Source organism: Catharus ustulatus, chromosome 9, assembly GCF_009819885.2.
Source record: "Catharus ustulatus isolate bCatUst1 chromosome 9, bCatUst1.pri.v2, whole genome shotgun sequence".
NCBI classification, from domain to species: Eukaryota; Metazoa; Chordata; class Aves; order Passeriformes; family Turdidae; genus Catharus; species Catharus ustulatus.
The window spans coordinates 11,194,940-11,210,368 of record NC_046229.1 but is presented as its reverse complement, the minus strand read 5'-3'; the positions used below and the strand labels follow the sequence as shown (position 1 = coordinate 11,210,368).

At 45.0% G+C, this 15,429-nt stretch overlaps 1 protein-coding gene across 2 annotated transcripts in view; it reads right to left on the bottom strand.

The window, feature by feature from the left end:
• Nucleotides 1–15,429, bottom strand: part of ERI3 (ERI1 exoribonuclease family member 3) — a 130,439-nt gene that overhangs the window by 94,442 nt on the left and 20,568 nt on the right. For both annotated transcript variants that reach the window (XM_033066954.2, XM_033066955.2), the window contains exons 3-5: nt 12,443–12,559; nt 6,340–6,399; nt 4,054–4,145 (exon numbers count right to left, since the gene is read on the bottom strand). In XM_033066954.2, the coding sequence (XP_032922845.1) occupies nt 4,054–4,145; nt 6,340–6,399; nt 12,443–12,559 (269 nt within the window). The remainder of the gene's footprint in view (nt 1–4,053; nt 4,146–6,339; nt 6,400–12,442; nt 12,560–15,429) is intronic.

Below are 15,429 nucleotides of genomic sequence, written 5' to 3'. Positions count from 1 at the left end.
CCTCTTTTCCACTAAGCCCGTCTCCTGCAGTCAGCAGCTCCCTCAGCCCCTTCAGAGGCACATTACCCTCGCCACCCAATGCCACATCAATGCTATTTGCTTAATGACTAGTGTCAGTTTTAACCTAGGAGCAGAATGAGGTCCAAGCACTAAAGCAGATGACATCAGGTATCTGAATCCATCCCTGGAGCTGTTAAACTTGGACTATAGCTCCTTGCAACAGGCTAAAGGAATCCTCCCACTGAGCACGCAGAGGCCTGAGGACCGTGTGTCTAACGAGGCTGTATCCCCACTCATATTTTAGCTTGGCAGGTCTGGTGCTCCTTTCATCTTTTGCTTCAGGTAGCTCTCTTTAATTAATAACATTTCTGAGTCGACACAGGGAACTTTCCACCCAGAATGAATGGCCCTCTCTCATTAGAACCATGACTTGTCATGATGTATTCAAGAGCAGAAGTGTGATTCATTCCCTTGTCTGGGAATGAGGGGTGTTGCTGGGGGGTGGGGGATGGGGGGAGAAGAGTCTCTGTAATGAGTGACTGATATTTGCTGAAGTTGATATGCGATTCTGTCGGCTTGAACTGCCTTGTCAGGACAAGCCTTCAAGAAAGGTGATGTTCCTACTCAAGAGGTTTTCCTCATTAAAGAAATTGCATCTTAACAAGAGGGAAGGGGAGGGCTGGCAGGAGAGCTGCTGTCTCCCCGACTCCAGTCTGATTCACACACACCAAGAACTGAAAGCAGGTTGATCCAAGCACAGCCAGTAGAGGATCCATGCTGCATTTAGGAGCCCTCTCACACAATGGACTCTCCAGCAGCAACCAAATCCCTCCAACAGGTGCACCCTCTTTCTGACGGTGCACCATACCCATGGCAAAGCCTTTGGTAGCATGGCTGAGGACCTTGACTCATACTAAACTTTCATAAGCCCTTCCCAGATGCTTGGTCTTCTGGGCACCCAGAACTTCCTGTTCTGGGCACCCAGCTCCTTGTGACTAGTGCTCCCTGCTGTCTGAAGGAAGACAGACAAACAGCTCTGTGGTCTTCCAAGGAAGTTCCAGTGTTCAAGAGCAATCAAGTCTGTAGCCAAACACTACCTCATTTCCTGAAGATCCCTGAGCCAAGCAGAGGCTTTAGCAGCTGAGCTTACGTCTTGAATCCTGCAGACTCAGCAGTACCAGACACCATCAGCAGAGAGCAGTGCCCTGACAATTGCTATTGCTCTGGTGCTTTTGTTTGAGCTAAGAGTGCTACACACACTGCAACTCCTGTCTTAGGCAGGGCTATTTCCCCACCTTATCCCTGTATCTAACACTGACAGGCTTGAAGATTCCTTCTCCTTGTTACAGCCACTTCCCTGCATCCAGCTTGCTCATCCCACTCTGCCTCCTTGGCACCTACCAGTGGTACCTACTGGAAGCCCTCACAGTAGACAGGCCAGATCAGAAGACACCATGCTTCAGCTCTAGAACAACACATGGAGACAGAAGCCACACTAAAAGCCCAGGTCACTACTAGAAAAGCCAGGAACAAAGCTGCATGGTTTACCAGCCAAGCTAAGGACAATGGAGGACAGGAACTCCAAACCACTCAAGACATGGTTAAGAGGACTGCAGCTACGCAAGCAGCTGTCATTACTAAGGAAGCTGAGAAAAGAAAGAGCAGAGTTAGGAGTGAACCTGTCACATGTGGTGGCTCCTTAAGCCAGGAAGCGTTGCACTCACCTCAGTGTCCTCAATTCCTCTGGAACCCAGCCAGGTTTCTACCATGCAATGCTTCCAACAACACTCCTCCAAATCTGGACAAACAGCACCACCTCCCTTCCTACTGCCCCAATGCCTCTTGTGACCAGCAGGTAGTCTCAACATAGTAGCAAAGGGTAGCATCAGCGACACCCCAGGTCTTGTAGGGAAGCATGGGGTGATTCCCTGGAATACTTCATGGATGTTCCATGTCTCTGACACTCTGTCTCCCTGTCTGAGCAGCCTTGTTTCAGTTCTCTGCTTTCGGTCTTTAAAAAGAGATGCTCAGTTCTGCTTTGCTAAACCCTATTTGGCAATGTGTCTAAACACACGCAAACTTAATTAGTTCAGGAGGGAGACTCGGCATTTGTGGTGACGGATAAAAGTAATGGGAAATGAGACAAGTCAGAGCTGGCAGGGAGTCCTCACTAGAGCCTCATCCACTGGCATGGTGCTAATCAGATGTGACGCTACACGCTGCAGCACCCAATCAGTGATGGAGCAGCGTGATGTGCTACTCACCAGGCGGCTGCAGCCAGACTCCTGCTATCCATGTGCTTGGAAACACACAATGTATTTTCTGCTTTGCCCTGGAGATGCTTCAGGATTGAATTCTGAAGTTAATGGTTTAAAAAAAAAATTTAAAAGGAAGAGGGAGAAATGAACCACTCGCAACAACCTCATGGCCAGGAGTGGAGTCTTCTTTTCCAGCTGACTAGTGAGGGACAATCCATGCGAGAGATCACTGCAAACGGTGAACAGTGTATCTCCACTCTGGAACAGCATGTCCCTCTGAGCCAGCTCACCTCACAACTCCTATGGCTCACCAGAAATGGGGCTCATCTTTACCTCTATTTTCCCACTGTAGAGCTCTGAAGAAGAAAAAACCAAAACACCACCCAACACATCCAGGCTGCTCCTTCTATACAGACACCAAGTTGGGATGTCATTACCTGGGAATCTTGTCATCGCACTGTGAAAGTGATGTAAAGATAGGCTTGGAGCAAAGATAACTGTTTCTCACAATTATCAACAAAGTGGTAACTCTCACAACAGCAATACAGGAGTAAAGAATAGAGAAAACATAATACATGAAGTTTAGCACAGCAACTGTGTCGGTGTCTAAGAGAAGTTTAAACATTATATATAAAGAAAAATAACTCACTCCTAATTTAAGCAGCTAACACAGGAGCTTGCAATATATATGAACTCTGGACACAACCTGAACAGCGATCCAGATTCTGACTCAGAAGTTCAAATACCACCCCTCTGTCTCTGTCTGGAGCCAATTTCTCATTTCCACTAGTGCTTATGCTAAGCTTTAGACCCCGTATCTCACGTTTCACTAATTACACCAAGAAAAGGCAAGGAGCTGCCACTCTGCAAAGACTACTCGTCAGGGAAGAACTGATGCTGATTGCTCCTATACTATGTGCAGTTTATTTTGGCTTCTTGCTTGGGGAAACCAATGTCACAGTGAAAACCAAGTAACACTACTAACGAGTTGTGGCTGTCAGCTTAGGATGGGATGTGTCAAGCCCGTGCTTTACCGGTGTGATAACAACAGGAGTCTTTATCCAGCACCACAGGGAAATGAAAAGCTGAAGCAAGATTATATGAATACAAGGGAATTTAGCTCTATAGGACACTGACCTGCAAACAATTTGGAGATTGAACTAATTTAATTTTTGGACATTTAGCTCCATTCTTATAATAACATTTTTAAGTTGTGGTCTAGTTATTTTTCTAACAAAACTTACACCGAAACTTGCAGATCCCAGCGCAGTCCCCACCTGGTACTTGCCAGATATTCACCCAGCTGATGAAAATGACCTTAATGATAAGAGCACCACTGGAGCATGCCAGACCTGGCTTGTATTTTGTTCCAAAGATTACTCTGTGATTCACATTGAGTTACTGTGCCAAGATGACAGAAAAAGCCTTAAATGCAGGAAGTCAGGTAAGGATCATCACTTGATCATCTATGTATGCACTCAGAAATATCCATCCCTTTGGAAATTATATTGGATAAAAGGCAAAAAGTCACAAAGCTCAAGTTTAAACTTTTCTTAGGGTTCTGAAAGGCTTCATTCACTATAGGGAATATCCTAGGCAGTGATCTTGCACCATGCCCAGCACCCACCTGTCTTCTGAAACAACTTCCTCTCCCGATTATGCATGGCAAACAACAATTTCCCTAAGAAACAATGACAAGGGAGAGCTGGAGGCTTGCAAGGACAAAGACATATGCACTACAGGCAAGCATGGAGCAATAAAGCCCAGGAAAATCTCCCTCCCCTCCCATACTCACATCACTTTCAAATCCCAGTCTCCACAGGTCACAAAAATCGACTTGACGCTGGGATCTAAGAGGCCTTCCTTTGCCATCCACTCGTCAACCCTCTGAAAGGAAGGCAAGAAAAGGGGATGAGTTTTGCAGAGACAGGCCGAGCCACAACAGTTAAACTCAGATAAGCTGCTTGCAATCAAGAGAGAAGAAAATTGTGATCTTATCCAACCTCTCCCTCTCTCTCTTCTCTCTTTGCTTGCCATCTCAACAACAGCGCGTTTGGACCTTTGAAGATTTCTGATAGGAGACATCAGGCAACCAGAGGAGAGATGATCTTATCAGACACCACAGCTCTGCTTGTGGAGGGATGAAAGTTGTGCAGCGTTAACGGGACGATGCAACTGTGCTGTTACTTGGCATTTCTCCTCTTTCTGTACCAAAGAGGCTCATAGGGAACATAACTTGTGTCCCCTCCAGTGAGGAGAAGAGACAGGTATATTGAGATGGAATGCCTCTCCCACAGCATTTCTCACATACTCTAATTCATACAGAACCAGGAGAATATGGGAATGGGGAAAAAATGTAAGGGTTGGGCACACGTAAGCGCTGTGTGGCAGTAACAAGCAAAGCCAGGTGTCCCCTTCCTCTCCAGGCTGGATCCCTTTTTCTTCTTACAGTTCTGAAGAAGTGCTTGTTCAGGATAGCGTGGATTTAAAGTGCTATGCCTGATCAGCTTCCCACAGGAAAGATGTTCGGAGTCCTCTTCAGAAAAGAGTCATGTTTATCTAGAGTATGCAATCCACCTTTGATATTAAGGAACTAACCCAGACTAGAAGCCCTACACAGACAGAAGCCGTGCATAGACACTTATTCCAGCTAAAACTAGCAAAATACATGGCCAAAATCTTGCAGTAGCTGGCAATCAGCAGGCAATTATGTAACCTCACTAGCAGAATTTTCAAGGCTTGAGCAACAGAAATCCCTCCTCTTTTCTCTTGCTTGACACCTTTCACTCCTAAGTAAACTAGCACACCTCAGAAGCTGCCTGACCTGAACCTCATTTTAACCTAGAATCATGCTGCTGTACGAACACATTTCTGTTCAAATTAAAAAAAATCTACATAAGTGTTTTCACATCTAAGAAGCTTTCACAGAAACAGAATAAACTGTTTTCTGGAATACTCCAGCAGTGATCTACATTCACCCATCTGGGCAAAGAGAGCTCACCCTCCTGGGGGAAACAGGCACACACATCCGTATGTTTATGGACAAGCAAGACTGCTGTATGCTCTCTGGAGAGCTGGGGGTTTGCATGGATGCGAAACATCACCTCTGCAGAGCACCATCTTCAGTCTCATGTCACTGCCAGGGGTCGATGGTTCTTCCTGTGACCGATTGTACAACAGCCCTCTGAGTAAAACTCCCCAGAAAAGCAGCATCCAGCCTCTCAGCCACACTCTCCCTGGCTGACAGGATCTCCCTGCCAGCCTCACACACGCCTGCCCAGAGCTGGGGACAGCAGTGGAAACTTTTCTAAACTCCTTGATGTGAGCGCCCATCATGTGCTGTCTCCATGGAGGATTTTAACGCCTTTAATTTGATTTCCTCAGATAAGCAATTGTTGCAATTATTCTGATTAGGAAAAATTAGGTAACACAGCAGTGAAAATCCTGACAGAGATGACAACGCATCCAACACCAACCTGCAGCCCAAACTGGCTCTGCTTGAGGAGGTTTCCTTCACTATCTGGCTACCAACAAAAGCTATTGATGAAGAAATACTTCCAGGCTAATTAAAACTTAAATGCTCTACGAATTCCACATTAAGCAGATGGTATTATTAGGGCTGTATCTGCATTTACACATCCTTTAGATTAGATTTCAGAGGCATTTTCTTTCTATACTACATGTATTATTAAGCATTTAAATAGGTAGAAAAAATAATTTAATAAAGTGCTGGGGGAGGGGAAAAGAAATGAAAGCAGAATCTCCAGGAGCAGTGGTCTTGAGCAAATCTTGGTGCTTTAAAACTGGCTCAAGAAAGAATCGCCTTTTCTCCTATCTACAGGCAGGAGTTTGGATATCTTGTCAGCACCCTTGACATGAACAGCTGGAGATGACAGATCAATGGTTCAATAATCTCAGCAGTGTGTCACCAGTGTGACAGCAAATGTTATTCTAATGAAGCTGTAATCATAGTCAAATTACGCGGTTCGATTCTCAGCAAGGGGGGGTGCAGGGAAAGAGATGAAGAGGAGACTACAGGACCAGAGGTCAGAGTTTGAGAACTAAAGGTTACTCTGCTTACCTCAAGCACTTGCTGGAGGCTCGGCTGCCCATCCACCATGCCTTGAATAATCCCAGTCAGCTGAAACAGAGACAAACGGAAAGCAGTCATCAGAGCAGCACTCAAAAGATCATTAGAGAGGTCTACTCTCCTGTCCATCTTTCTGCAACCAAACATGCTCCTGTGACCCTCGTGGGTGTTGCTGAGGAACCAGCCACAGCAGAGTCACCCTGGCAGCTTCCCAGCTGCAGGCAAGGGCACAGCTTCATCCCAAACACAGAAATGTAGTGGGGTTCCTACCCACACCACAAAACTGAAAATTCTCAGCATGGCAGGGTCCACTGGGAGAGCAGTGTCATGCATCAGCATGATGCCCTTTATCAACATGCCTTTCACCAGTTCTGGTGTTACCTTGATGTCCACAGGCAGTGATAACTACCAAGGTCGCTGGACATTCCTCTGCCATCACAGTGACACCAAAATTTCAGTGTTAGATGAACCAAATAGAGGAATATTAGTAAGTGGACCCAGTCATCCTCCCCTGAGCTGGGCAGCCAGCATGTGCACTTTCCCATAGTCCATCACAGCTTCCCTTGGCAGTTCAAAATTGTATTTAAAATAATGGAATGAAATCTGAAGAAAAGCACTTTCTTGCAGGACCCTGTCCAGTCTGTTTTCCAGGAGTTTCCTTAGCAAGAGGTCCTACCAACAGATACTCCTACTCCTATTGCTCCTAGACTGCTTGGTTGTTTAAAGCTAAACATATGCATTAAAAGATGCAGTCTCATGGGCCTCTGCCTGTGTCTGCCCAGAAGAGCTTGAGGCACATGGAAAACAGATAATTTTTCTGTCTGCCTTCCAACTGACAAAACTGTCTTTTAACATATTGAATATTGGAGTTCAGTAGCTTGCCATCAATGCACCCAAGTAATTAAAAAAATCATTATTAAAACAAGTGCACACTATGGGATTTCACTTCATATGGCACTTTCCTGATGCTACACATCTCACACATTTTCATAAAACAAAGGTCAAGCACAACCCAGAAGCATCTCCACCTCTGGAAGCCACAGCATCCAGTTGAGAGATACTGATGGCCCCACCGTCACCCGGGACTGACTCTTCCACACAGAGACCAGCTCAACCTACTCGTACATCATAAGTCCTCTCACAAACCACAGGGCTCTGTTTTATTAAATATGTGGCAACTGAAGGAAATGGTTTCTACCTCTCAGTTTCTCTGGTTGCTTGGCTTGCAGCACTGAACTTGGAGGACAGAAAAAGAAATTATATTAAACTCCAATTAAACTGTAATTACATTTAATGAATACCAAATACCTGACTGAATAAACTGTAAGTGGAAAGATTATTTTCTCATAGTGACTCCCATGAAATGGCAATACATACCTTTTAGGGAAAGTATTTTAATTTTAAGAATGCAGAGCTCCGCTAGGTGTGTTTCTCAAGTTCATCAAGCCATTATGAAGTGGAATTTTGAGAAAGTGGAGGGACATAGACACTCTTTTATATTCAGAAACTGGTTTTATATTAATCTTTATTTTAATTGGGTTAGCAGCTGCTACCTACAGACTTCCATACTCTGACAAGCAAATAGATTTGAGGAATTAATGCACGGCTCTTTAGAGCAGTTATTAAAGCTCCCTGGCATGGTTTTTGCTTTTCTTGCCATCTTTTCTTCATGCATTCTTCTGGTAGAGGTGGACAGCTCACCTATTGCAAAGTGCAGGTTCTGCCTTTCAGACAACCAAGCTCAACCCAAATCTCTGGAAGTGACTGTAAGGTGTATTTGGAAAGTAACACAGAATCATAAAATAGTTTGTTTTGGAAGGAACCTTTAAAGTTCATCCAATCCAATCCAATCCAACCTCCCTTGCAGTGAGTAGGGGACATCTTCAACTACATCAGGTTGCTCACAGCCCCGTCCAACCTGACCTTGAATATTGCCTTTCTGGCAACCTGTGCCACTGTTTCACCATCCTCAATATAAAAACCTTCTGTACACTTAGTTGACCAGTTTAAAATCATTATTCCTTGTCCTGCCACAATGGGGCCAAGCTGAAAAGTCTATCTTATAGGCCCCCTTGAGTACTAAAAGGTTGCAATAAGGTCTCTTGAGACCTTTCTCTTCTCCAGGCTGAACAATCTCAAAGCTCCCAGCCTTTCCTCACAAGAGAGGTGTTGCATCCCTCTGCTCATTCTCATGGCCCTCCTCTGAAGCTGCTCCAAGAGGTCCAAGTCTTTTCTATACTAAGGATGACAGGCAAGCTTTCATTATGTCAGCCAGTACTGATGCAAATGGTTTCTACCATTCCAGGCACCCTCAGGACTGTATCTGTGGAGTACTGCATCCCTGATGGCATGGGAGGACAGGGTACACCAGCCTCATTCCGACAAGGACACATCACCAAGAATACAAGATTCACACTGCAGAAATCACACACATGAATATCAAGGAATGTATCTGCTCCATAGGTAATTTCAGTACAGGTCAGAGAGTGCTCAAACTAGACCAGATTTCTACTTTCTCATCCTTTCTGATACTTCTTGTTATCAGTTATGTCCATCTGCCACATCTAACTTAGTGCATTAGATCTCTGCAGCATTATCTGGTCTTGCAGATTTGAAAAAGTATAAAAATATAAAACTGCACAATTGTAAAATTTCACTGGTTATCCAAACAAGCATGAGGTTCTTGGGAACATAAGCAAGCTATAACGCCTTTATCTTTTTGTATTTTTATTGTCTATTCCCTCAGGAAAAAAATCAATAAAAATAAGTTATAAAAAGAGAGCAAAGTATCATGAAAAGATCTGTACAAGTACTTTGCATGTAGAAGGAACCTCTCCTTAAGCTCATGGCAAGAACTTCCTTGGGCACCAGAAAAATCCTCTGCATCTTCCAAAAGAGCATGATGAATTTACACACCTAAAAACAGTTTTTAACAACTTGAAAATACTTTCCACCTTCTGCACCTAATCATTCAGCTCCCCCCTCAAAACAACCACAGTTCATGACCTGTTGTTTTACAGAAGCAGGTCAGGAGAAAGGGGATGAGATGAGGTCTTAGAGTGAGCCAGCACTGGAAGACAGCTCCTGGCCATTGGTGTGGGGAGTTGGAGAAACATCCTGTAGCCAGAGGAGAGCACAGATACATCAAAATGTAAGCAAAGTGATGTCTTGAGGGCAGTAACAAGCTCTCCATCCTTCCAGGTACCCTTCCCATGCTGTGCTGTTGTCTTCAAGAAGGAAGAGGGATGGAAGAGGTACTCCAAACCTAAGGAGTAATGTCAAGCAAGCCCAGTAACCCTTCCACACAGAGGGGCCTCCTCTACACCAAGCAGATTTACTGCTTAGCAAAGGCAGAGGGGAGAGGGGAAATCAGCAGCACAGCAGACCAGCTCCCATGCAATGTCAACACCAATGCTTTTCCTAGAGAGTTTATCTGGAAAACCATCTTATTTCTATTCCAAGACAGTTTGCTGATTACCTAAGCACTTGTCTCTGGTGTACAATCTGATAATCAGGCCTGGTCTTTTTTTGTAGACAAAGAGGCCAATAAATCTCACCCTTTGTAAGTAGAGGTGCCTAGACAAAGCCCTTTACTGGCATTTAGCAAAATGAGTATTTTTCAGAAAACATAAACCAGCAGAAAGTCAATAACAAGTGCTGGAGCTGTTCAGGCAGCAGCTCTGCAAGAGCACATCCTGGCTGTGTCCCTGGGGTCTCAAGCAAATCTGCACCAGTGGCACAGGGATGATCCCTGCACCTATCTAGCAGCACTCCGCTGTTTAGTAAGGTTCACCTGTGGCTCTCAGGGCAGGCTTTCAAACTCAGCCCCATACACGGGCCCCAGGAACAAGCCCAGGTACATCTCCAGCATGATCCCACTCTTGGACCTCCTCACAGCCCCTGCAACAGGCCTCCTGTCCCCTGCCAGGGGACTGCCAAGCCAGGAAGGACAGGGCCACGCTGCGCACTAGGTAGCAAGAGGTACAATGTGGGGGTGATCAGGAGTCAGTGGTGTCAAGGCTAGGATTAAAACCAGCTTCCTAATCATGCTGTTATTAACAGAGGACTTGCCAAACCTGGTAGTGGGGCCTTTTTGTACCATCAATACACACAGGTGGGGTTTCTGCAATCATTTTGCCTGCTGTCCTCAGTACTGCCCATTTTCACCCAACTGTGGACATGATGCCAGACCGAGGTTCACGGCAGAGTCTGCAGCAGAATGCTGACCTGGGACACCCACGTCCATCCTGGACTCCTGCAAAAGCACATCCATCACAGACATGCACACACACACACACACACACACACACACACACACACTCAGCTTTGCTTGCTTCTTCAAGGTTCCACACAGGAGACACGAACAGCTGCTCCAGACCCCCAAGAACAAGAGAAGACCAAACTGTCACTGCAGTAGAGGAGCATTATATGGGCTGACTGTTGGTCACAAGGTCATCATCCAGAGAACCTCTGAATGTCTCTAGATTGCAGCAGGCTGGAGGCTCTGTTCAGCTCATGAAGCTGAACCACAATCACGTACCAAGCAAGTCATGCAGATTCTTGTGCAAGAATAGAAATGCAGTCTTTAGCAACAGGGGAAGGGATGCAATAGAGAGATTTCCAGAAAAAGGAGTTTTGGTGGGAGTAATGAGACAACTTCTCTCCAGAATTTTGATGACTTGGAAGGCCGACATTTTGGGTCCAGCTCTAGAAGATGACGTTGTCTTTAGCAAAGATCAGGTGCAAGCTGTGAGATTTATCACATTTGTACAAGCATATGTCCAGCAAGTCTCATGGGGATAAGGACAGCCAAAGTAGTTGTCCAGCTTTCTAGCATTAAGGTTGCAAAACCATTTCCATTGTAACCCTCTGTTCTCACACATTTATAGTTTTCTGAAAGTTTTCTCTGGGGAATAATGTTTTCTGTGCTTAGCCTTTTCTTTTTTTTTAAGTTTAAATAAAATACCTTCAGATGGTTTTGAGTTACAGGAGAATAAAAATAAGTATTTGTTTTTACAATGTGAAAATACGGAAGGGGCTGGTTGGTTCTGGAGGGGACTCCACCTAACACAGAGGAGTCATTTTTCATCAGGCTGGTACAGGTGGGACAAGCCCTTCACGAGTTAAGCCTGTAGCCACAGAGGTAGGGGAAAACACACCATGGTGATGATCCTAGACAAGACAGGGACAGAATGAAGAACTTGAACACACTGATTTCCACAGTCAGTGTTTTAGTCATCAAGCTGGCCAAAATTCAACCAATGGACTGACAGGATAAAAAGCCCAAATCAAAAGGAACTTAAAGTTTCTCTTGATGATTATGGCTGAGAGGAAAAACACACTTGTAAAAACAGTTAACTTTTTAGGTTGAATTTATAAAGAAAAACAAAAAACCAAAAAAACCAACCAAATCAACAACAAAACCCAACCCCTGCTCCTCAATTCCTTTGAACCCTCAGGGATCACATTTACCACCTTCATTCCATATCTGGGGAAATATGGCCACAGCTCAAGAGCAGCTGTCCTCATCAATGACAGTAAGCAAGTAAAGAGAGGCCACTTCTCCAGCAATCATTTCAAGCGGCCCACAATTGCAACATCAAAAAGAAAGTCTGGAAAATACAGATATGAGTTGTCCTACCACTCTGAAGGACTCCTCAAATCTCAACATGCAGCCCACTGGAGAGTAATTTAGTGCCCCTGAACTACACATCTGCACAGCACTGTCTTTCCTCAGTCCATGCTCTCTTCGATTTCCCCACCACAGAGGAGCACAGCAAAATTGCAAGAGCTCATAAAGAGGTTACAGGATTTTGAACATAGGCTAACACAAGTGTGTTTATTTGGTGGTCACCCAGTTAAGACATTTGTTAGCTGTAAATACAATTATCTCAGCTAGAGTTATTTATTAATCCAAACTGAGGTATTTACACACTACTGCAGTAACAAAAAATGATTCTCTTTGTCATTAACTCAAGGCTGGCACGACATGCTGCCTTGCAGCTGCACCGTGAAGAGGCGACCCAAGTCCCTGGTGCAATGGAAACCTGCTTCCCAGAGACTCTTGGAGCACCAGGGAACCTTTGCACTTTACCTCTGTACAGAAGGGCGTAAGCTGGGGATGCACCACAGGCTGAACATACATGTGAAAGGTGGATTCGATCTCCATCGTCCTGCCATTCAGCTTCAGGATAGGGAATTCGATGATTTCCTGAATAGGGCAAAAAGAAAAGCAGCTGTTCATTTAAAACAAACAAGAAATGAAGCTGGAAATTATCCCATCTAGCAAGGTGGCCTGATAGTTCCAAACAAAAATAAACTCAACACAAAGCTCTGTGGAAGTGGGAAGGTGGTGCTGTAGTACAGAGCACATCCAACACCTTCAGAACAGACGAGGAGGGTGCTGATTCTCATCACAGCCAGGACAGGCTGAAAGGAGGTGTCTGTGGTCAGCACTGCAGCTGCACACATCACTGCTTAAGCTGAACCTAAGGAAGGTGGTCTCACACCACTCCCATGTGCTACCCAGGGAACGTGAAGTTGTACTCACAATGGGCTCACAGCTGTTTAACAAGGACATTGCAGGGGCTGTGCCCAAGACCAGACTCGGCCTTTCCAGACCACCACCCTTTTAGAGGATACCATCAGACAGACAACAGGGACTACTGCATGAAGCACCTCCATCTCTGGAGAGGCGGAGGAGAACTGCCCTCCTCCAACAGACTGAGAAGAGGAGCTAAAAGCTCCCCCCAAATCTGTCCCTATGGGATACAGCACAGTAGCAAGCCCTGCTTCATCTTCCTCTTTGTAGCCAATTTATGCTGATAGGGAAATAAAAATGTTCCTTCATCAGAAGAATGTTCAATTATTTGAATAATCAGCAATCAAAAATTTACACGGACCTGCTAATAAAAAGTTTAAACAAATCCAGTTGCGATGGATTTCTCAATTATTAAAAAATATACATGAAATTAAAAAAGCCGCCCACTGAATAAAAGCGATAAAATCCTTTGTGTTCACCCCCCTCCTTCTCCACTCCCTTTCTTCCTTCCAGTTTAATGTAAGAGGAGAAGTGACAATTTGTTTGGTGTCTTTAAAGAATAATTTGTCTATGTTATTTAATAGAGATCCATGGCACCAAGGTTCTGGAGTGCAAATGAGCCCGCTGAGTGATATCCATGCAACAAGCCTCTCAAATCACTTCTGGAGAAAAACAGAGAGAGGGAGAGAGAATAAAAAAAATATTGCTTTTTAATATTCAAAAACAGTTTGCAAAATTTAATCAAAGCAGAGCAAAAGCTAACATTTTTACCACTTTGACATTTTTATTAGTGTTTTCATAAATTTTTAAAACATGAACGGAATTAGTTTAACAACAAAAAAAAACTGCCTGAAAACATCTGGAAGAGACAAATAAGAAATAATAAAAAATGAAAAAAAAAATCCAACTCCTGTGAGTAAAATTAGCATGTGAAAAATGCAGCCGCTGCAGAGGAACTAACACACTTTTTTGGACCATGGTTGCAACCCTCATGACCTGTAGGCGGAAATTATCGAGAGGTTACACATATGAGCTGATGACATCACCACCCCACTAGGTAGCAGGAGGGCAAGAGGCTGGGTGGGTAAATGGAAACAACAGATAATTTAAATAGTCAGGAGAAACACCCTAGTTCCATGGTGGACAGAGCCCAGAGACAGAGCAGCTCCCCAGTGCAGCAGGGGCACAGCCCAGACCAGGGCATGTGGAGAGCACGTGCTGCTGAGATGGAAAGTTAGAAAAAAATACAAAAATCAAATAAAGTATTAACAGCATGGAGGTGCCCAGGTGTAGACACTGAGCAGTAAAGCTGCACAGGACGCATGGCTTAAGTATTTCCTCATGGTCAGCTGTGCCACACCCTCTGCATGCCAAGCTGGATGAGGCAGAGTGGGTGGCTGGGAACATCCTTCCCCAGAGCCATACCACCCCACTAGGAGTCACCAAGTTTTCCCAGGAAAGAGAGCAAACTTGACCCAAGGGCTCTAAGGGAAGGAGAAGACACATGCCAAACACTTGAGTATTGGCCAGATGGCCGGTTGTGGTGCAGCCAAACTCACCAGCTTCAGCCACCCAGGAGGACCCAAGACAGTAAGAAATGCTGGGTACAGCTGATCCTCCCCTCTAAAGGGCCACCACAGACAGGGTCTGAAAGCAGCAAACTTCTGTTCAGAAGAAAAACAGACTGCAAAGTTTAAAGTCAATGGACAAGGCTGCTGTTGACAGAGCCAGGTTTAACCTCAGGATAACACCATCCCATCTTTCAAATTGGTCTGGGGCGTCTCACTGCCCTTTAGGCCTGCATCCCACCCAGAGGGTGACCATGAAAGCAGGCAAGCCCACAGCAAGGCAAGAACATTTCCTTTTCCAGAGAGGGACACACACCAGCTGGATTGCATAGCAGGGCTGTGTTGCAATGCCAGGATGTGCCCTAAGGGACCACAAACATCCTCAGGTGCCATCAACTGGCTGGATGCAAAGTGAGACTGAAAGACAGCCTGCTGCTGATCTGATACACAAAGGCATCGCTCGCCTTCCAGAACCAAAGGCAAAAAGCACTTCCAGGAGGGTCAGATTAAGACAGACAGAGGAAATAAAAAGCCATACTTAAAAACTGTGGGAAATTTAACAATATCCAGAATTACTGTAGGTCTGTGGGAAGTGCATGGCCAGGAGCAGGAGTGGAACCCCAGAGGCAACTAGAGCATCTTAGGAGAAAGTGTAGCCACTCTCTTGGGCTTATTGGGTCAGTTTTTGAAGCAAGTGGTAAAGAACCTTTCCCAAAAGGCTGTTTATCTGCACGCTTCCTATAGCAGAGATTTTTCCAGTCTCTGGCAGTGTTTGCTCCACTGGTATCTAAGGCAACAGATACCAGCCCCATGAAATCAGCCCCACTCCTCACTAACGACGTTAGCCAGTCCTGCAATGAAATTTAACCTGTGACACTGCTGTACTTTTCATTTAAACTTTCATTTGGAGAGAAGCAGTGTTTGGAGACCCTGCAGTTTGTCCTGCTAATAAAGACAAGTGTTGGGACCTTT